Genomic DNA, 22,444 nt, shown 5'->3' on the forward strand with positions numbered 1-22,444 from the left:
GTTGTACCTAGGATATCTAAGTCCAATAGGAGAGAGAGCATTTTCGCATTTGGCTCCTAAACTCTGGCATAGCCTTCCTGATGTTTGGAGCTTAGAGACAACTAGCCAAGTTTAAATCGACCCTAAAGACACACCTCTTTAGCCAAGCATTCACATAATACATCTCATGTGCTCCAGTTATATCAGATTGAATACACATTATTATCTTTGCTTGAAATATTATGAACAGCAGCTACATTAATTATTTTCCATTGCTTTTCTATTTCTGTTCTGAGGTAACTAGAGGGTATGCCAGCTGCCCAGCTCCAGTTTGGATCCAGCCTCGTCTATGAAGTTTTCAGATGCCACAAAACCTGTGAGGAGATGACTCCAACTCCTGCAAGGACTTCAGATGATGCAAACTCTGAATCATCATGCACCAATGCTAAATTCTATACTGTAATCATTATGCTCACAACTTGTAATTACTTCAGTATAAGCTCATAGTGTCTGCCCAAAATTAATACATAATTGGCCTGGTTTCACAGACAGGGCTTAAATTAAGCCAGGACTAGGCTTTTATATACATGCCTTAGAAAGAAAAGAAAAAACATTACTGGTGTCAATCTTGACTTCTTGAGACAAAGATATTGTTTTTCAGTTAAAACAGCTCAAACATGCATTTTAGTCTGAGACTTAAGAATTGTCTGTGGAACTGGGGGGATGTTAGCTAACTGCGTGATTTGTATAGGCTATGTAGGCTACATTTCTGAAATACATTATTTGTAAGCAGTCACCTCTGATAACACTCTAAATGGTAATGTACACATGCATTTTCTGTAAAGCTGCTTTGAAACTATATTGTGAAGAGCACTATACAAATAAAAGTTAAATGAACTGAATTTAGAAAGCAGTGCATTACCAGGATAAATTAAGTGTTTTTGTATGTGTCCCCAATACATTTAATAACATTTATAATGCTAAATTTCTACGGAATAGAATTTTATTAGGGCCCATTAAAATCATCTACGGTCATTCTCTCCTGCACACAGAGCAGCTGAAATAACACTTTTTTCATTACAATTAAATGTCTATGGTAACATTATCTAAAAACACATTTTAGTGATTAACTTGAAGTAATAATAGTGATAGTTACTGTCCACTTTATGTTGATACTTTGACCTATACTATTTAATGAATAAATAAATAATTTATGAATGAATATAAATAAATGAATAACAAAAACTGTGTTTCATTTTAAAAATTGAATTGTAGGAATGACCCATATCCTACAGTCAACAATTATGATGTAACAACAGCCTGAACGAGCACCAATCTCTTTCATGGAAATATTCTCCTCGCACGGCATTGGCCAAATTTCACTCAACCTGAAAAGAAGGGCAAATCTGATTGGTCACTCTGCTGCTCACGGAAACTGATGAGGTTTGTTGTTTTAGGTGATCTCTCAGTCTGCGCAATGGCGGAGGTCAGACACCGGTTCGGGAGAGAAGCTTACAAGCGTTTAAAACCGCAAAATCTCCCGCTTTTGGATAAAGAATATAAACCCGTCTCACAGGCAGCTTATGTTGCAGCTTTAACAAAGTCACTACTGCTCTGTGAGACTCGAAATGAGAGTGTCCGCGCTGTTAAAGGACTTTCTGAAACCAGCCCGGCTGTTCTGGAGACTTCAGAAGAGAATGTAAACAGACTCTTCTCCCGCTTCACGGGTGCTGGTGGAGATACACACAGCTTGAAAGTACCGTTGAACTTCTGCTCTGGAAATATTAGTAAATGGAATATCTGTCGTGTATTTAAGTCTAATGCATCTCCAGTGCACGTGCCGTCCTGGAAGAGCTCAAGTTGGGGAACACATGGAAAACTTCATAAAAAGACTCTCTATGGAATTGCAAATTCTCAGTTTGTGTCTTTCACCAGAGCTTACAGTGGCTCGCAAAATAACGGCAGTCGAGATGAGCCACTATACAAATCAAAGTCTGGTTATTATGACATTTTGGGAGTGTCTCCTACAGCCACGCATGCTCAAATCAAGACTGCTTACTATAAACAGTCCTTTATATATCACCCGGACAAGAATGCAGGGAGCGAGGAGGCCACGTTCATGTTCTCTCAGATCAGTGAGGCTTACCACGTCCTGGGTAATAAAGCTCTGAGGAGGAAATATAATCGAGGGATCCTGAGTCAAGCAGACCTGCTGGGATCCAGTAAACCCACTGGTAGAGAGAGTTCAGCATCAGGACAGCAGACCAGAGCCCGACACTCCCCCTCTGTTGGAGTCGCCCAGCAAAACATCTTCGACTTTGATACCTTCATCAGATCACACTATGGAGAACAACTTCAGAGAGAGAAGCAGCTCCGGCAGCGCAGAGAAGAGATACTCAAGAAGAGGAAGGAGAACTATGAGGATGTGAAACTGGGCAGGTTGAAGGAGATCACTGTGGGGTTAATGCTGGCTATGGCAATGGCAATCTTATTTAGCCTAAAGTCTAGCAAGTGATTATGATACAGGGATACTTGAAGCATATCTCTCACATTTTAACAGTCAACACACAAATATATGGTTCTGATATTTTACATTTACCTTTTCTTTTACATACGGACAGTTGCAACACCCCCCTCAAAGTTAATACTTTGGCAAGATATCCATTAAATATCCACATGATATGATAATTATATATTATCATTTGTGCCATTGTAGCTATAATTGTGTGCTCTACCTCATCTGTTGAACTGTATTCAAAATCTAAGGAATAATAAACACTTATGGCTTTATTTTGCACAAAGGCCATTGGTAAAAACTTACCAGTTTATTAATATTATTTGTCTGGCTTCACTTCACCTAAGCCACCAATTAAAATTTTATAATAACTGTCAAGTATTGTGTTCAAATAAACGTCTGTGACATGACAATTAAAGTGTAACTAAATCACTTGGAAGAATGATGGAAAGGTTCTGGAGTTCTGATTGGCTATAAGAATGTCGACTGCCAATACAAAATGTTGGTTCAATCTCACATTGGGATGAACCTGGAAATGGAGATTTGCTGAAATTACAACAATGCAATTTAAGTGTACCTTCTGGTTATTTAAATGCATGGAGGAATATGTGGATGTAGATAAGAAAAAATAAATTATTCAAAATATTTCAGCAACTTTGTCTTCGGTCATTGATTGTATGGAAGTGTGGTGTTTCTAGCAGTAAATGTTTATTTTTGAGACTTTTGTGTTGTAGTTTCATTTGGGTGCTTAAAGACACATCCCCATAATAGATACACATGTGCATAACTGTTGTTGTCATAAAACATTTAGACATGTAAATGATGCTTGACCTGGGCTGCTTGAACATGGGTTCAAATTTCTGACATCAGAAATACTCAAATAAATGCAGAGTACAGTGATAATGTGTTTGTACAAAAGATATTTACTTCAGTTAATACACCTATGGTGGTTATGAGGAATAATAATAATAATATAATGAATTTCAAACAGTGATATTGCTTTTTTCATTTTGGATTAGAACAGCGCTGGGAACAGAATACAAGACTACATGATGATACACAAAGGAAAAACCAACCGAACTAAATACATATCAAGAGAACAAAGTGGAAGAGTCTTTATTCAGGTAAAATGGAGGATTCAGCTCCATCTTGTGGTTCAAAACCATGACACATAGAAAAATAAACCATACAACTGTCGTTAGCAGGTGTAAGAGGGAAAGTGTCACCAACAAACTAATGGACAAAAGGACTGTGCTAAACCGAGGTTCTACCTGAGCTTTGAGAGACCTAAGGAGAATCTATAGGATACCAGCTTGTGTTGGGAGCTGCCTGTCATATTTCATTACAAGGCTTCATATTACCCATATTACAGCATACAGAGCAACAACAGAGAGAGAGAAAAAGAGAGATCTGAATGTCGTGATCAAGACATCCCATTTCCATAGATTGTTGGTCGAAATGAATCATGATAACTACGTTAAATTGTTGCTCTCGCTGAGACAGGTGTATAATCGTCGTGCTCGCCTCACATGTAACACAATTACACAACTTTAAAAACAAAGAGAGAGAAAATCTCCATCTGGGATACAATGAAACAAATTGTGGCTGTTCAGAACATACTGTCTCAGGTGAAGAAAGAACATACTGTCTCAGGAAGTGATGTAAAGTGTGAGGGAATAAACGAGGTAACAATTATGACACCACTAGCGAACTAAGCTACGGACGAATATCTACATTAATGCTACTCGTGACTACCAATGTAATATCAATAATGATGATCTTTTTCTTTTTTTTTTGCTTTGTTTTTCTTTTTTCTTTTTTTGTCTTTTTTTTAAAAAGAAATCATATAAATGTGCTGTCTGTGCAGTCGTATGTTGATGTGTTTAGTCATCTGCAATACTTTCCATAGAAAAATATTAGCAAAAAGCAGAGAAAAAGTGCTGGACATCTTGCATTGAGAATCGTCTGGAAACTCGTTGTTTCTAAGTGTTATTCTAAGTGTTTCATGCCATGATATCAACAGTACGGTTACGGTTCAGTCAGTGAGAACGTGGCAGACATATAAAAGCGTCCTTAATATAGACCAGATCTGAATGTGCTCCTTAAATGTGTGTTTTTTTCTTCTTCAATTGAAATCACATGTTTATGATCGGAAAAGAGTCTTTACAAGTTGATTTGTCTGTTTTGACAATTTGGTCCACACTACAGTCTATTTTACAAATCATTTAAGAGTTTCCACATGCCAAATCCATCTGTGAACTTCCTCCAGCGCGGGGGAAACTTACCGTTACAATACAACACAATAACAAAATAAAATAAAACATCTAATGAATGCCTAGAAATGATTAAAACGACATTTGGGACAAAAAAATGTGGAGTTAACCGATTGAAATTGCCATTGTAAAAACTTTGGTTTTTTTCATAACCAAGCCTGAATCCTGGGACAGCTGTTTTCTCTCAGATAAAACAATACAGACACCCTAAAAGTACAGAATATTATGACCTGAGACTAGATGAGACCTTATTATTGAACTTGCTGGCGAAAATTGCTAAAACGTGGTATCTGACACACGATATTTCCAATCACTTACTTGGAATGAAGACGACGCGATTCTAATAGCGAACAGTTTTCAGTGAAGGCACTCCAATGTTAGATGTGGAGAGAAAGTTTGATAAACAGTCACGGGCTTCGACGTATTCGTATATTCTGATAAAACATTGGTTCATGAAGTATCTCTCTGTGCTTTCGTTAGGTCTTAAAGAGACTAATTTGATTTTGAATCATTCATTGGCACATATAAAAAAGGCCAAAGGTAGTTTTAAACCGACATTGTTCTCCAAGATTAATCGGCGTAAATTTTTACGCAACCGAACGACATCAAGTGAATTTCATTCCTACTTAAAAAATAAAAATAAAAAACCTAAAAGACCAATTCCTCAAGGTGCAGCTCAAAGCAACAGCTATTTTCAGTGACGTTAACTACCAGTTGTTCACTGGCTCAATGTAGCAACTAAGCTTGATTGCGATAACAAATGTAATCTCAGAACGTTCGCAGGTTAATTAATTACCTGAAAACCTAATTCAAGAGCATCAATCGGGTTGCCTTTGTAGAGTGAATACAGCCAAATGCAATTCATCTTGAATTGTCATTTTTTTTTAAATTGTTAAAACATCTAAAATGCGTACTAATTAAAATCATTAATGCAATACATATAATTCTGCTTCCTTTGTCAACGTAGCAACTGTTCATCCAGCTCACTAACAGAGTAAAATATATGAAAAGAAAAAAAATGATAATCTTCAGAATTAATCAATAGACATGTATCAAAAGTACATCATTTAAATGTAATCCAATACTGCCGGCAGTCTATTAGTCTAAAAATATGTAACCTGACCTTTTATAGTCCCTTCCATTACAAAAAAAAGAACACGTATAACAATATAAGACATCAATATGTAAAAGACAGCATCTATAAATAAGCAAACCACACCAACAAACAAACAAAAAAAAATCTACCATTAGTTTATGCGTGTAAATAAAAAGAACTTAAATGTACTATGTGATATGCTGCAGGACTGCTAAATAGCTTAGGGACGTGAGGAGGTGTTTGCTTCCACAGCCTGTGGCGAGTAGTAGTAGTAATATACAAATATAGATCGCTCTTGTCAACAGTCACACACACTCACACACACAAACAACCTCACACTCAAGGTTCGCACACAGACGAGCGCGTGGCACCACCGTTCTGTGCTTTCGTTCACAAAATCAACTGCATACAATGACACAAGGGCCGGAGGTGAAAAGTGAGCAGGTTTTGAAAGGTGTTTCAGGAGAGAAAGAACGTTTCTACAGAGGTGCAAAGTCCTCGCCGCGTCCTCTGACGCGCATGTGTAGCGATTCACCTCAGGTTCCTAACGTTAAAAGAGCTTTTCATTCACAATCTACATATTTTCCTCTTTTTTATGTGTTAAACAAGAAATGTGGATGAAGATGTGTCCCGAGTCCTCCGTCATGTACAGTATGAAAAAGTCCATTTTGCAAGGTGTTTTTCCAGTTGTCTTGGAGGACAGATGCGTGCCGTGAACATACTCTGAAAAGCTCGTGTGAACAGCGAATGGAGAAGCTGGTGAAAAACCTGAAGTTTCGAGTTTGCACGAGAGCCCGCATACTCAGCGTCCGGTACCCTGGTGCTGAGGACCAGCCCATACAGTGCAGTGGCCCACGGCCACACCATAGAATTAGAATTTATAACACCATAGATATTGGATTAGAATTGTAATTCTATGGGCCCAAACCGCCCAACTTGGTTAGAGGTCTCTGATGTATGGTTCTTTTATAAGAGGATAAAAATCAGGCTTGTTCATTCTCTTTAAAAAATATCTTGTCAGGAATATTTACTCAAAGTACTGTACAAATCCTTTTTTTCTTCACTATCTGTCTTTGTTTTGGCCTAAAAGGACGTTTATTATTAAACAAGACCTCTGCGAGCTTCAAAACGCAAGTCGCGGAGGCGATTAAAGCTATGGAAAAAAAAATAAACGAGCGCTACCCTTACAAGAGACCTAAATAACGATAAAAATTGACACTTAGCTATCAAGTTACGAAATTTCTCCCATCTCCCATTTGCGTCGACCTTACTACAACAGTATGAATTTTTGCATGATACGTGGATTCTTATTTACGACGATTATTTTTCGTTCGCATGATTTTTTTTTCTCTTTTAGGCCGTTGGCGTGTAAAATCAAAAGGAGTGCTGTTTAGAGTCAACTGACTGTGCAATCTCTCGGTGGCAACTTAATTGCTATAAAAAGGATTTTCTTCTCACATCGGAGAAGCTTCCGAACTGTGAAAATAATGCGGGTTCCATTACGCTGGAATCCATTGCGTACTAGAGTTGCATAGCCATTGGATGGCCTCCTCTGGGGTAGGGAGGGAGAGGCAGGTGGGACGGTGCACCCGTGTTCCTTCAGCCAACACTTGCTTTTAAATGCTTGACTTTTGGTTTGAAACCGGTTCGAACTAGTCTCTGCTGATGGCCGAAGCATACATGATACAAAAGAGGAAACTCCCAAGAGTCTTGAGAACTGATAAATTATTGTAACAGTTATTCAGCATGTTGGTGAGAACATCTCTACTAGAAATAGAGACACTGTGATATCATAGTGTGTACTTGTTTTTTTTTTGTGACTGTCGCCAGTCTTGAGAATATTTAGTGGGGAACGCTCCCTCTCCTGTGCTTTTAAGTTTTGTGTCTTCACCATAACCCAATGGTGTTACAGCCCTGTGGCCAGCAGGGCTGTTAAGTGCTTCACAAAATAAACAGACTAAAAACTCATTTCCTTTTCTTGTTCTCATCTCTGATAGCCCACTTCTAAACAGCGATTTGAAAACCCTTGGGTTAACCGGTGGTGTGTGTGCACCAGGCTTGGCCAGGTTAGCTCAGTGAGGGACAAAGTGAGAATAAAACGACAACATGGCGGTGGCTCAGAACTCCCATTCGTGAGGCTCGTCGCGGTTCGCCGCTTTCTCCAGCCTATGGATGATGTTGTTGAGGTTGGCTGCTTTCTTCTTGCGCAGACTGCTGTCCTTTGGGTTTCGGCAGGGGGTTGGAGCGGCAGTGGGAACAGATACGGACTCCGGAATGCCGAACAGGCTGTCTATGATACCTCCCCGTGGCCTGCTGGTGCCCGAAGCGCTGGGGAACTCGCCCTCGCCCTCTTCGTCTCTGTGGCTGAGGCCGGGGCTCTCCAGGATGCGCTTGCGCTCCTCTGAGCCACTCGGTCGGCCCTCCGCTGTGCTGTCGGACTCAGTGCCGTCGCAGCTGTTGTCTCCCTCGCCCCCAGACTTCCCGGCCCGCGCCGATGGGGACCCGCCTTCGCCCGCCGCAGCCTGGATCTCTTCTATAAAGAGCTCTCGTCGGATACGGGACCTGCGAAAACAAGAACAAGACTCATGAGAACGGGAATACAGGCAAGTGGTAACTAATGATGTTTTATTAACAAAGTTCGGGAGGAGCACGTTCAGATAATTAAACCTAATTAAACACCTGTGGAGCACATTCAGATAATCAAAGCTAATTAAACACGAATGGAGCACATTCAGTTAATCAACCCAATCAACGAATTAAGAGGACTTATACAGAAGACTTACCTCCATTACTCTGGGTACGGGCAAAAAATTCGGAGCCCGGAGCCCTCCCCCGGACAGCACGCCAAATACGCATAATCTTTACTCAGTTTAATTTGATGTAAGTGTGAACTCGTGAATAATCGTTCTAATTCTATGAGAATAGGGAAGTCCACACTACAAGTATAACGACACAGAAGAACGATATAATTGGAATAACTTTCAGAATGATTTTTTTTACAGCTGATCAACGATAAACACATTGACAGCTAATCAGTATCCACCCAAGCTCTAGCATTTAAGGCAGAATATTATTGTCAATTTGTGTGGATGCTTATATTAGGGCTGTGCGATTAATCGTAATTGATTTTCGATTTCGATTTCGGCTTCCAACGAATATGAAAACAAGATAATCGACGTGAAACGATTATTGTGCAGCTGCCGCATTCTATTCTGCGCACCTTCCATTCCTTCACAGCGGTGCACTTTCGTTCCTCCCTAAAAGCCCAAACTTGACATCCAAATCAACCAAATAAGTGAGAGTTGTAAAATGCAGTCTATTGCTGCTAAACTGCAGGACGTGCTTGATATTAAACATGTGTTATTAAAAGTGTATTAAGCCGCGAAAGAGATACTGTTTCCTAGGCAGACTCCTGTGCGCACGCTCCGAGACGGGGCGGAACGTGCATAAGCAAAGTATACTGTGGGCTTTAGATACTTGCCTAAACGGTCAAATAGCCTACACACAAATATGTCGAAATGCCGTTTTGGTAAGTATCCTCGTAAACACAGTCGGTTATGTCTTAAGTGAATGTAAACACTGAGAAAGAGCGCTATGTAACAGTGATATTGTTAATCAAACAACAAAAGACAAAGATAAAATCACTCACTACTCTTGAATGACTAAACTGTAGTTTTAATAAGGATTAGTCTATATTTAATGTGTTTACTTTATTCAATTTTTTGTTGTAGGCTAAAACTTATCTGAATACCACTGTGAAGACTGTTTATTTAATTTGTAATTTGTTCTGTTGTATTTTTTGTTGGTTAGTTTGTAACTTAGTTTCTTTGTTCTTATTGTATTGCTGACTGTTTACTTGTCTTCTGTAACTGTTTTGAGGACTTTTACTTACATTCATTTACCAAGTATTAGTTTTTCCTGAAGTATTGATAATTGTGAAATTTCACCAACATTTAAAATGACTCGTATCATGAAATAAGACTTTGATCATATCAATTTGACCCAGCTATAATCGTTTTAAACAATTGTGATTTCAATATTAAGCAAAATTATCGTGATTATGATTTTCGCCATAATCGAGCAGCCCTAGTTATTTCAGTAATATTTTTTGGTGTGAACCAGCCTTAAGTGCCACCATACCTGTAGTTGTGGAACCAGTTGATGACTGTGCTGGTTTTGAGGTTGAGCTGGCTCGCTAACTCCTCGATGGTTTTAGGGGAGGGGTAAGGCTTCTGCTGGTAGGCTCTCTTCAGAGCTTCCTTCTCTTCTGGAGCCAGAACCACACGGGGTTTCTTCAGATGGGGCTGCTGGGGCTGCTGCTGCTGCTGCTGCTGCTGGGAGAGGTGTTGGGGGCTGGCGCACTGAATGAGGTCACTTCCTGACAGACCACTGTCCAGCGAATGACTCTCACCAATGGAGCTGTGGCGCCTCTTCATGTAGGCTGGAAAACACATATGGAAAACAGCTGTAAATTCAATCAGAGAATATACATAAACAAAAGCATATCACATGATTTTGTTGAACAGGAAATATTCAAGATTGCCTCATATTGATTTGTCAATACTTAAAAAAATTAAAATAAAAATAACAAGGGGGGGATGGGGGCAATGTGTCCCCCTCAGTGTCTATGGTGGTTACAGTGTGTTAGATGCTGTAGATTCAATTATAGTTAATACAGTGCTTGAATGCTGTATTTCTCTCAAGTCAGTAGGGGGCAGTCTCTGATTACAAATATTATTATTGCATCAAGGTCTTTGTGAATTTGACTCAGATATTTGATTCCACCATTATCCCACCAGCATTGCAAAAATAATAACTATAAATAAATACATAAAAACTTCCCCAACAAAAAGTAGATTCATCGGGGCTTAACGATAAAGAGAACCTGATGAACTATGCTTTCATAAAGTTTTGCATTTGTTGTACATGTATTTTTATTTGTCGTACACATTGTTTTTTTGTTTTTTTAAATGTTTTATGCTTTTTGCTAATTATGTTAATTTAAATAAAGTAATGTGGTCTAAATGCCCAACTTAGATTATCTATTTTTTTGTGAGAGTCAATTAAAGAAGGTTGAAAATGATAAATCAGCAATGTTTTGCATCATGTCTATTCAACGTAATTGTTTCTAGATGTTGCAAAGTTAAATTGTAAGTGTAAAATCTCCAGCTACTGTATTTTTTTATTTAAAAAAAAAAAAAGTTTATATGTTATATTAATTTGATCAAAAGTGACAGTAAAGACATTTATGACACATTTAATTTCCTATTTCAAATAAATGCTGTTGTTTTGAACTTTCTATTTATAAAAGAATCTTGAAAAATGTATCACAGTTTCCACAAAATATTAAGCAGCACAACTGTTTTCAACACTGATAATAATAAGAAATATTTCATGAGCACCAAATCAGCATATTAGAATAATTTCTAAAGGATCATGTGACACTAAAGACCAGAGTAATGATGCTTCGAAGGCAAATGCCAACCAAGTATTTGAAGGTTGAGCAGCGAGCTCATTGGCTGCTGATAGAGCAGGAACCAATCAGCTGTGCCCTATAGATAATGATGTGATTGCAAGCAGGTTAAATTAAGGACCCATCAGCCTGCGCCATCTAGAGTTTCATGACAGAACTTTGTATATATTTTAAATTGTATTATTACATGGCTTGGTTGAATTCCAATGTAGAATACGGTCTGTTATTTCTTGATAACAAACCGCTGCGAAGTATAACACACCGTTGCCATGAAAAACAGAGCGTTGCTATGGACGCAGGATTCTAACCGTAGAGACGGAACGGACTATTTTCTTTAGCGGAAGCAATACAATCGTTTTTAAATCAATAAACTCCTTTTTAAATCAATATTTTGTGTCAAATTATTGATTTATTTGGTGGGTAGCCATGTAATAAGCGGGATAATGTAGAACGAGGCGGTTGTTATAGCGAATACAACCCCTTCAGGCTGATTCAAGACCTCTCCGCTTCGCGTCGGGGTCCCGATCAGCCTGTCATGGTTGTATTCGCTATAACAACCGCCTCGTTCTACATTATCCCTACAATATTTTTTTACAATATTACAGATTAAAAGTGTTATTGCCAGTAAAAATGTTGGCCGAGCAAGTACAAATCTGAAATACTGGCCCAACTAGGCCAGGAGAAAGCTGTTCATGATAGGCTGAGCAAATGTTCTCAAAACACCAATCACTCCTCCTCCTTCAAACAATTTACAGCTTACTAAGAACAATTTACAGAAACAATAACACTGTTTAACCAGTATGTCTTTCAATTTTTTTTAAACGAACAGACATCAAGCGCATCAATATCCCTGCTCTGATTAAAAAAAGTGCAGTACAGCTCACTACACAGCTGTGTGTGAAATTTGTCATTTCCGTTGCGTTTCAGTGTCTGTAGAAGAGGAGCCTTTGGCAACAGCAATGGTAAAAGATTCCGCTGGTAGCTAAAACTCTCAGAACAAGGGCCAAGCAAGGCTAATTTGCTTTGTGCCTCTAGCCAGCGCCGAGGTCAAACTCATACTCTTTTCTGTAAAGCTAGAGCAAAAAACAGCGAGGTGGAGAGAGAGACAAAAACAGATAGAAAGAACACGACAGCAAAGCTGTTGCTTTCTGTCCCTGGCAAGCGCACAGTGGGCTTTAGGGGTAAATGGTGGAGCCAGTTTCACTCTAACGAGGAGGTCCCCCCGAGTTTCGCCCGCTCCGCGCACACGGACCGCAAAAGCCTGACTCATAACAAAACCATCATCGTCATCGTCACCCAGGGAGCACCAGTAATGTCACTTTTAGCCCGAGAGGAGTGTTAAACAGGCCTAATGACTCCAGGAATGTTCACTTGGCCTGCTGCAAGCTCGCAGGCGTGCGGGCCCGGCGCTGGGTGCAGTGGACTTTAAGTAAGCCAGCCCCACAGAGCCGTCAGCCTGTCACAGTCGATCATGGAACTGACATCTCCCACCCTCATCAATCCAGACAGCGGAGCGACGAGCGGCCTCACAGAGCATGTGCGGCCTATTCGGCAGCCAGAGGACACATCTGGGCTATTAAAGAGGGAAAAAAAGAGCAATCAAACAGCCCATCAGGCCTCCCTCTGCCTGACCGGCTCATCTCCGGCATCTCGCGCATCTCTTCACATTAAAGTGAGGCGCGCTGACGAGAGGCAGCTTAAAGATTGTTTTCTGCAACTCCTGCGCCTGTTGGAATCAATACCGGATAAACACAAACGCACGCTTGCCCATAATTAGCAGGTGCTGAATGTAAATATGGACACATGACAAAAGGGGCAGTTCTATAATAGTTGTGCAGAAAAATACACAGATGCTGGGCTTTTTTTTTCTGTTATTGGAAAGATGTAAGAACAAGTCTTCATTTATTAGTATTACTCGTAGCTTTGTACATTTAACATCAGGTAACATCGTGTTATATTGTTACAAATGTAACAAACTCTTTTACACTAACATTCAAATCAAAAGCAAGAATTCATTAAATCAATCAAGAGTGACAAAACAAACATGTATAGTGTTACAAAATGTAGAATAAATGCTGTTCTTTTCAACTTTCTATTCATTAAAGAATACTATTAATAATACTATGAAATTAAATTAATAACAATATGAAGTGTTTCTTGAGCACCAAATAAGCATGTTAGAATGATTTATGAAGGATCATGTGACACTGAAGACTGGAGAAATGATGCTGAAAAATCAGCTTTGCCATCACAGGAATAAATTATTATAATTTTTTTTTTTAAATAGAAAACAGTTATTTTAGACTGTAGTAATATTTCATAATATTACAGTTTTTACTGTATTTTTGATCAAATAAGAGACTTATTTAAATATATATATATATATATATATATATATATATATATATATATATATATATATATATATATACTGTAATCTTTTTGAACGGTAGCGAAATTCAGCGTCTTTAATCAACTATAAGCTGCTGTAACAGCCAGAAGCAACTTGAAAATAATACACCAATCATTTTACATATCACACATTTTTTATTAAAAAATAATTTGAGATTTTAAAGTGGCTTAAGTAATTTAGCAGAATAACAAAAAGTCAGATAGTTCTGTTAATTATAAGTTTTGTTTTTGCATCAATGTAGCCAGATTGAGCTGTTCTTTTAAAAATGAAATGTCTTAAGGACATTATCCTGCACACTGAGGAACGTTTTTCTGTCCCTGAGCCTCCTTCTCTTCATATGGAACAGGACCAGATTGGGCACCAGCACTTTGTTAGTGAAAAAAACGCTGAACTCAACCCAAGTGAGCACAATGGATCAAGCAATCTGCTGCACCACAGCTCCAACGTCAAGTAATAAAACAAGAAAAGATTAATAAAATCCCACACCAGACAGTCTTTCAACCGTCCTGCCAACTAAACCGACACTGAACAAACTGAAGCACTTTAATAAACAGTGAAATAAAAACATTCTGAAACAACACAGACAATTGCAAACAGGTCTTTGTTGGTGTGCGGCCAGACTGCGGCAGATGCCTTTAGAGGAGAGGTTACCTTTCTTTTCCATCCGTTTCATGTCCATGAGTTTCTCCACGTTGCGCGGGTCGCTCAGCCATAGCTGCATGCGTACAAACGGCTCTCGCCCCTTCAGGCTGAGCTTATGCCAGGGCTTGGGCCGGGCCAGCAGATCAGACACAGAGCCCTGCGTCAAACCCAGAATGCTCTCTCCAAACAGACGCTGGCCTGTAAACACAGACAATCGTATCTGTCAAGAAACCTTCATGTCAACATGTTCCACTCATGCTGGACATCCTGAAAGTGTCCAAATAACATTTGACAATTTATTGTTTTAGCATTAACAAACCTATTTTTGTGAAATGTTTTACTTAATGTATTTTGAGCTATTTTTCTCGTGGGGAAAATGCCACTTGGTTTGACATTTTGGTATAAAATGGAAGACATTCATACAGTTTAACTTTCTTAAGTGTCTAAATGTGTTTTGAGGCCACTGTAATATCATTTATTCTGGGCCAATATTACTATTAAAAATGTATTTAAGAACATGCTTTTATTGTAATATGGCATCAAAGTTTGATCAAACAAACCCTGCTGATTTCGCTTTTAACCTCCACCTTTAAGACAAGGCACTTTTCAAACTGTTTTCAAGGTGCTTTCAAGCTGTTTTCAACGGCCGCTTAAGCTTTCAAAAAATTTTTTTTTAACCTAAATAAAAGGCATCTGAATCCTCTCGACAATAACTGCGATCCGTCTATGTTCAAAAAGGAAATGTTCCCCAGAGTAAAACAAAAGCCTGAGATCCCAGAAGATTACTTCTCTCTCTCCGCGCAGACTCGTATCAACACAGCTGTCTTTACATTTTGCACTTTATACAGGTCAATACCACTACAGAGCACAACAAAATCTTTGTTGCTCCCGAGACAAACATCACGTCGGGAAATGAGAATCTGCGAGATGAAAGAGACCGTCACAGTATCACGCTGAGGTGTCGTCTGCGCGATATATCCGTACTTTCCTTTGTTATATTGTGTGTGTGATCACATGACTATAAAAGAAGAAAGTGTAAACACAAAGTTCACAAAGAGAAAGTACTGGTGTTTTTGGTCAATTCTCTTTTGAACATAAGGACAACGGTTGATGCGAGTTGAAACAAACAGTGAAGGAGAAAGTAGCTGTGTCCAGTGTGGCATTCTCATTCGACCTCTCATTAATTATGGCAGGGACAGTCGGAGTGGACGGCCATTAAGTGCTAAAGCAGGGCCAACCTGTCCTCCACCTGTCCTCTCATGTGGAGAGCCATTCTCTCCAGGACAAAAACATGATGTACTGTATCTATTAAATGCATGCTGAATGCTTCTGACAAATCGAAATCATGGACGACAAATAAAAAACACGACTTATGTCGATTTATGTGTGGCATTTTTTCTACCTTATTAGTAAATGAAAACCACCAATTATAGCTTAACTGTACGTTACGATATGTAAAAAAAAAATATATAAATACATTTAAAAAAAGTATTATAAATAAAACACAAGCATAGTAAATGTAAATGCAAGTAGCCTATTATAATAACATTTAAGTAAAATATAAATATATAAATAAAAATCGGTATTTTTGAAAAAAATAAGTTGAAATAATGCAAATTAACAACCATTTGAATTTTTTCCATTTGATTTAGTCTAGTTAGTTTTGTTTCAAATACAGTGTGTTTTTCGGTGATCGATATCTAAAAAACGTCAAACTTTTCCACTTGGACAAGCAATTTGCGGACCACTTTCCCTTGCGCATGAAATCTCCCTAATTCCAGCATTGAGAACACGGAACACTGATGATGATGATGATGATGATGATGCATAACAACAGAGCATAGGTGCCAAAGCTGTTGTGAATCCGCCTACCCATAGATGTTCAATTTAGTTTTACAACAAAGGTTGTATTTCATCAGGAGGTTAAATCACTTGAAATGGTCTATGCAAATGTTGTTGAAATATTTTAACTTTTAACATGACCTCGTGGTATGGTAATTTGAGTGTTAAAAACAGGGTCATGCTGTCCAAGATTGTAAATGAAGCCAGTAAGATATTTGGCAAGACACAGAAACATCTGAATGATCTATACACATAAAATGTAAAATCAAGCAAAAGGCTTTAGTGATAGTAGGGGATGTGTCTCACCCTCTTCATGGTGAGTTTCACCTGTTGCCATCAGGGAGACCACATGCAATGAAGAAAGTTTTTCAGTTACCTTTTGTGTCCAATGCTGTTCAAATTTGAAATGCAATGATTGTTGTTGATTTGTTTTAGTATTGTCTTGTATGTTGTTATGTATACTTATAATGTTTGTGATGTTAATTTAATGTTTTTTTTTATGTTAATTCATATAAACATTTGAAAATAATATTTTTACATTAAAGTTATTAAAAAGTTCTAGTATATCTTTTTTTTATATTTGATAATTTCTATATTTAAAAAATGATAATAAAATTTGCAAAAAACAGCCGCAAAAATATATAAAAAAATATATACTAGGAATAACTCAACTAGTCAACCACGATTCCTATAGTGTAGGATTACTTTTTCAGAACGTAGAATGTTTGTAGTTTTAACTACTATAAATTATGAGTAGATTAGAGATAGTCCAAATTTTGTTCACTGAGGTACACTGGCCACCATTGGGTTAATTGAACACACTCACCAAGGTTGTTATCTGTGAGAACTTCTTTTACTTTCTTAGTGATGGCGTAGGTGTCCAGCTCGGGTGACATTGCCACCATCTCTTGTATGCTAAGACCCCCGTGTCCCGGCAGAGGTAACGGTAGAGGCGTGCCAGGCTGGGACTCGGAAGTTTCGCTGGGCTCCTGGATGGACGCTCGGCACATCTGCTCCTCCTGCTGGCTTTTTACCGACTCCTCAGCCGAACTCAGAGGGGATTCTGGGGCAGGACTGCAGCTGGCTGAGGTCTTCGGAGTAATCTCTATGGAAACGAGAGGAACCGAATTAAGACGTTGCGCCAACGCAACACGTGACCTCGTCCGTTGGCTGGGCATTATTTATCGACAGAAGGCCTGAATGAAGATCTGTCTAAATATGGAGTGAGTAGCCAATGAAACCGTAACCCTAAACAAGGTTCTCCTGCTCAGCAACAGGAAGTGATGGACAGTGACAGATGCATCATGTCATGCCAAGTCACAGCTTCTCTTGAAGCATAATGAGACAAATAAATTAAGGAGGAAGGGAGTTAAACGTGTTTGGTGTTCTGAGAATTAATATGTTCATACCGAGTTAGCTCTTCCAACAATGAAACTTTAATGAAACAGAAAAAATATATTTTATTGAAGAATCTCCAAGGCCGAAAATACACTATAGTTCAAATGCTTGGGATCAGTAAGATTTTTTAAACAAATTAATTATTTATATTTAGCAAGGACACATTAAATTGATCAAAAGTGACAGTGTGGTTTCTATTGCAAATAAATGCTCTTCCTTTTAACATTATATTCATCAAAGAATTTTATGGAAGAAGTATTCCATACAAATATTAAGCAGCACAATGTTTTGAGAATCATTTATATCAATAAAGATATGTTGTCTAATTTTTGATCAAATAAACCCAGCCTTGGTGGAAATAAAAAGTCTTTCAAAAACATAAAAAATTCTTACCAACAGTTATTATTGTACCAAACTTACGCATCTTTATTTTTTTTATATGTTTATTTTTAAATAAAAAGGGTTACGTTTTAATAACTAACATTAACAATTAATTAGAATGAATAATAATGAATTTTATGTTGAGCAGAAAATAGAAAGACATATGTATGTGTTTAAGAGCGAGTAAATATTGACCGCATTTTCATTTTGAGTGAATTGTTCCTTTAATACGTAGACATCAAGCACCTAACATGCTCTCTAATACTCTTCCCCTTTCATTTCCCATCTTCCTCTAGCCCTTTCAGCTCGACTCTCTGATTGGTTTGCTGTGGCAGTGCAGTGCAGTGCTGGTGGTGAAGAGAGCATCGGGAGGGAGCGTCAGTTTGGATTAGCTGCCTGCCGAGCTGGGGGACACGGCAAGCAGAGAGCAGGGCGCTCAAGGCGGGGAGCAGGCAGTCATATCAGATCTGCAGCAAGACCACGCACAGCCTGGTGACAGTTTGACTGGCGGCATGGTCTGCGCGTGTGTGTGTGTGTGTGTGTCTCTGTGTGGGAGGGGAACGAGGGAGGTAGGAGGTGTTTTTGGGACACGTGCAGGAATGACAGGATGTTCCTGTGACATGCTGCAAGTAACCAGTGCGTATGCGTGTGATAAAGAGGACGGGAGGGGCGACCGCATCTGGACACACAGCTGGTTAATGCAGCTACACATGTGGCTGAGCACACACACACACACGCTGAAGCTGGAATAAGCGGCGCAAACGTGAAAGCCTACATCTGTCCGGCCCTAATTTTGATGCATGATGAGATTGAGTCTCATTGGCGCACAACAGGTTTAAACCCGAACGGGCCCGAAAACATCCGATCGACGCGCTCTCACCTCAAACTACAGCGCGGTCTAATCTTATATGGGTTCTGATTGGACGATCGCAAGGACGGACTGACATTCAGAGGAGCGGATCTGGAGAGACTGATGAGGGGTCATGTAGTGCTCTTCAACTCACTCACACACACACACACCTATGCATACGCATACACACACACACCCTGGAGGAGAGCTTGTTTTAGCCCGGTTGAGTGTGTCGTCCTAATGAGGGTCAGTAAGGACAGGCAATATACAGGACACTTGCTAGAGGACAACAGAAAGCGAACAGGAAGAACCGTGCGTGGTGTTACAACCACATCTACATACCGGTAGTCTTTTAGACTTTTTTTTTAACCTTTAGTGTGTAGCTTGCTTTTTAAAATGTTCCCACATGGTTTATCTGAAAAGGATGGTTCAGCCAAAAAATGAAAATGATTATTTCCTCACCACAGTGTCATTACAAACCTGTATGACTTTCCTTCTTTGGCAAAGTCAGCACAAAACAAAATAAACATTTTTGAAGAACATTGTGGTTTTCTGTGCAGTTACAGTGGATGAAAGAAAGTCATGCTGGTTTGGAATGACATAAGGGTGAGTAAATGATGACAAAGTTTCATTTCCGGGTGAAGTAGTCCTCTATTTTCAAGCAATAACCGACACATCTCTTTCTATAAACCAGCATATACTGTATCAATCACTTGACCTAAATCAATCTGAGTCATCAAAAACGTCCCGTTTTAAATCCACATTCAGGCTCTTTCCTGTGTCCTGCCACCATTTGCAGTGTTTTTTTCTTTTCGCTGAGGTGCATTAGCTCAGTGCTAAGTGCTCCGTGCTGAAAGCTGTGAGGCACAGAACAGGGCAGCTGGAAGAAAGAAACCCATTACAGACCCTCTAAAGCTCGGGCCATTATGGTGCCTGCTGTTCAGATTATCTGGCAAATCGGTCAAGCCTGGCCAGTTCATTTAAACACACTTTTTCCCCAACTATCCACACTGGCACGTCACCGGATGAATGTATGTGTAAACATATATCCTTATGCCAAGGTTACTAGGGTTAATAAAAAATAAAGACAATCAAATAAAAAGTGGAAAAAATTAGTTTGAAAAAAAGTAACTGTTTAAAAAGAAATGCTTTTATATTGATGTATTCTTTCACCCTATACGAGAGGAATGGAGTGTTTGATAAATATAAAACAACCAATCATGGTTCACTTCCTGTACGTGATGTTTCCAGGCAGGTAAATGTGAAAACCACATCATCACAATAAATAATATTGTTAAAGGGGTTGAAAACTAAAACTATACTGAAACAAAAAAAAACTAAAAGCAATATCAAAAAATAAAAGTGTATACAAAATATATAATCAAAAATTTGCCTGAGAAAGATTTTTTTTTAAAGAAATACATATTTTTATTCAACAAAGACTTTAAACTGATCAAAAGTGACAGTAAAGGCATTTATAATGTTAATGTTTAATTAATCAGTTAATACATTTAATAAATCAGCTTTTGTATCACAATAATAAATTACATTTTAAAATATATTAAAATAAAAAGTTATTTTAAATTGTAATATTTCATAATATTACTGCTTTTACCGTATTTCTGATCAAATAAATGCAGCCTTGGTGAGCATACAAGACTTCTTATATTTCCAATGTAACGTAATGTAATGAAATGTAAAGACTTAAAAAAATAAGGGAATATTTCAAAATGACAATAACCTTGTGTTTTTGTCTTAGTGTGTGGTTAACAAAGGTCCCTTTAAATTCTCCCCAGGTTGGATTAAACAAGAGGATGGAAGTTAACAGTCTCAGTTCAAAGTTGATAATTTCCTATTCCTTTTTTTCCCCACCTCTTGCTGAACTCATTGCTAAAATGTATATATTACTCGGCTTAATTTGTGGTAAAAATGACAGAGAAAAGCTTCTTTAAGTAGGACAGCGAGCAAGTGCTATTCATCATAATCGGCCTCGCACTCACACGCACAGCTTGACTCCAATTTATCATTCCATCGGCTGATTATTTGCATATTAATCAGCCACTGGAGCATGATGGTGCGTTCGGCAGCCAGTCACAGAGGAGGAGAGGTGGGTAATTATCATATATTCCAGCACTGATGGGCTAATTGATTACAACAGCTCAAGGAGGCTCTTGAGAGAGCCCAGGGGGCCTTTTCTGGATGGCCCCTATGAGACAGACCCCCTCCCCATCCACGCTGCAGCGATTTAACCCAACCCCCCAATGCCTTTCCTTGAAATTCAGGTCAACGGAAATATAAAAATTGATGACTGCTAATAAACAGCATGACGGGTTTTAAAAAGGCCTTGAACTGCAAAATAATAACTAGATTTTCACATCCATAAGTATGATAGCTTAGGAAAGTCAGTTTCAGTTATCATTCAGGTCTGTAGCACAAACAATGCGGGAAGAATAACGCACCAAAGTGTGATGCTAAGGGTTAGGGATTTGAACAAGCCCCTAAACATAAGTGCTAATGATTACGTAGCGCTTTGATAATCATCTGAAATCGATCAACAGAATGCTATTATCCTAGCATAACGACTGCACACTAAAAGTGGGTCAACAGTATGATCCTGAATCCATTTAGTCATGAGTTATTTAAATTCTCCCACCGTAGGGCCGAAAGAGGTACAGCTGGCTAAACTATTGAAGAAATACACTGAGATTTGGTTTGCCCTCGGTTATTTATTCAAGCCAGGCTAAAACCAGTATTAGTCAAACCATTAAAGGAATGCAGCCATTAGCATTTTCAGGAAATAATGTTTTTCTTCTTTTTTTTTAACTGCTTCTCAGTTGTGCCCTGTATTATAAGCCATCCATTTAAGTCAAAATGAAACTTCTGAAATCAAACAAGATATACATCAAGAAAAAAAGGTGTTTTTAGTGTCAAAAATTGGCAATCTCAACATGAGGCCAGGCAGCTTGCTTTTCTTCCTGCGATACTTTCTGAGCTAGATACTGTATTTTAGTAATCTAATTTTAGCGAGTAGAGGATGTGATTGGCGAAAAAGAGATAGGAGGGAGAGTTTTGCATTCTCAAACGCCCATGCCAAATGATAAGAAAGCCGAATGAATGGTGGCTTTGATGACTGCTCAGGATGTGAGTAGTGAAACCAAGAAACCAAAGCCACATCAGAACGAGAAGCTCTTTCACATCCGTCTTGAGCCACTATGCATGTTTCTTTGTATAGATGAAACTACACTGAGGTCACACAAGAACTTCCGGGTTCTCTGCTACTACTGATCTGCAGAGCATGAAATAATGCGTGTTAAATTATTATCTAAGTGATATCATCACTTCACAAAATGAGGACAAAATCAGTTTTAACTATTTTCAGATAGCGTGTGTAACACATTCTCGCACGTATGCAACACTTGCGATGCAACACTTCTGAAGCATGAGAAATTTGGCACATAAAATAAAATAAATAAGTAAATGCATGAAGGATGCATCAATGTGTCATTTTACTGCTTGACACATTTTACCACAATAAATAATATTTGACATTGATCAGATTTTTTTTAAAAAAGAAAAAAAAAG

General features: G+C 38.6%; 2 protein-coding genes and 1 long non-coding RNA gene across 9 annotated transcripts in view; 2 read left to right on the top strand and 1 right to left on the bottom strand.

Annotated features, from left to right (window-relative positions):
• Positions 1-1,363: 1,363 nt before the first annotated feature.
• On the top strand, positions 1,364-3,897 carry dnajc30a (DnaJ (Hsp40) homolog, subfamily C, member 30a). Its single transcript, XM_082158290.1, has one exon. The coding sequence runs from the start codon at positions 1,418-1,420 to the stop codon at positions 2,492-2,494; it is 1,077 nt and encodes a 358-aa protein (XP_082014416.1). The 5' UTR covers positions 1,364-1,417; the 3' UTR covers positions 2,495-3,897.
• The window catches only part of cux1a (cut-like homeobox 1a), a 123,041-nt gene continuing 104,182 nt past the window's right edge, over positions 3,586-22,444 (bottom strand). For 4 of the 7 annotated variants that reach the window (XM_082158244.1, XM_082158241.1, XM_082158245.1 and 1 more), the window contains 5 exons: positions 17,060-17,338; positions 16,540-16,560; positions 14,401-14,589; positions 10,004-10,304; positions 3,586-8,425 (listed from right to left, as the gene is read on the bottom strand). In XM_082158244.1, the coding sequence (XP_082014370.1) occupies positions 7,981-8,425; positions 10,004-10,304; positions 14,401-14,589; positions 16,540-16,560; positions 17,060-17,338 (1,235 nt within the window). In that variant the 3' untranslated portion in view covers positions 3,586-7,980. The remainder of the gene's footprint in view (positions 8,426-10,003; positions 10,305-14,400; positions 14,590-16,539; positions 16,561-17,059; positions 17,339-22,444) is intronic. The other 3 variants (XM_082158247.1, XM_082158246.1, XM_082158242.1) reach the window with 1 other exon arrangement.
• On the top strand, positions 17,351-22,420 carry LOC309489502. Its single transcript, XR_014202432.1, has 2 exons — positions 17,351-17,456; positions 18,309-22,420. It is a non-coding gene; the product is annotated as an uncharacterized lncRNA (long non-coding RNA).

The sequence above is a fragment of the Leuciscus leuciscus genome (assembly GCF_965113295.1).
Source record: "Leuciscus leuciscus genome assembly, chromosome: 24".
NCBI classification, from domain to species: domain Eukaryota; kingdom Metazoa; phylum Chordata; class Actinopteri; order Cypriniformes; family Leuciscidae; genus Leuciscus; species Leuciscus leuciscus.

What these genes read in the sequence shown, in the direction of transcription:
- dnajc30a (XM_082158290.1), top strand. Translation starts at nt 1,418, where the DNA reads ATGAGGTTTGTTGTTTTAGGTGATCTCTCAGTCTGCGCAATGGCGGAG.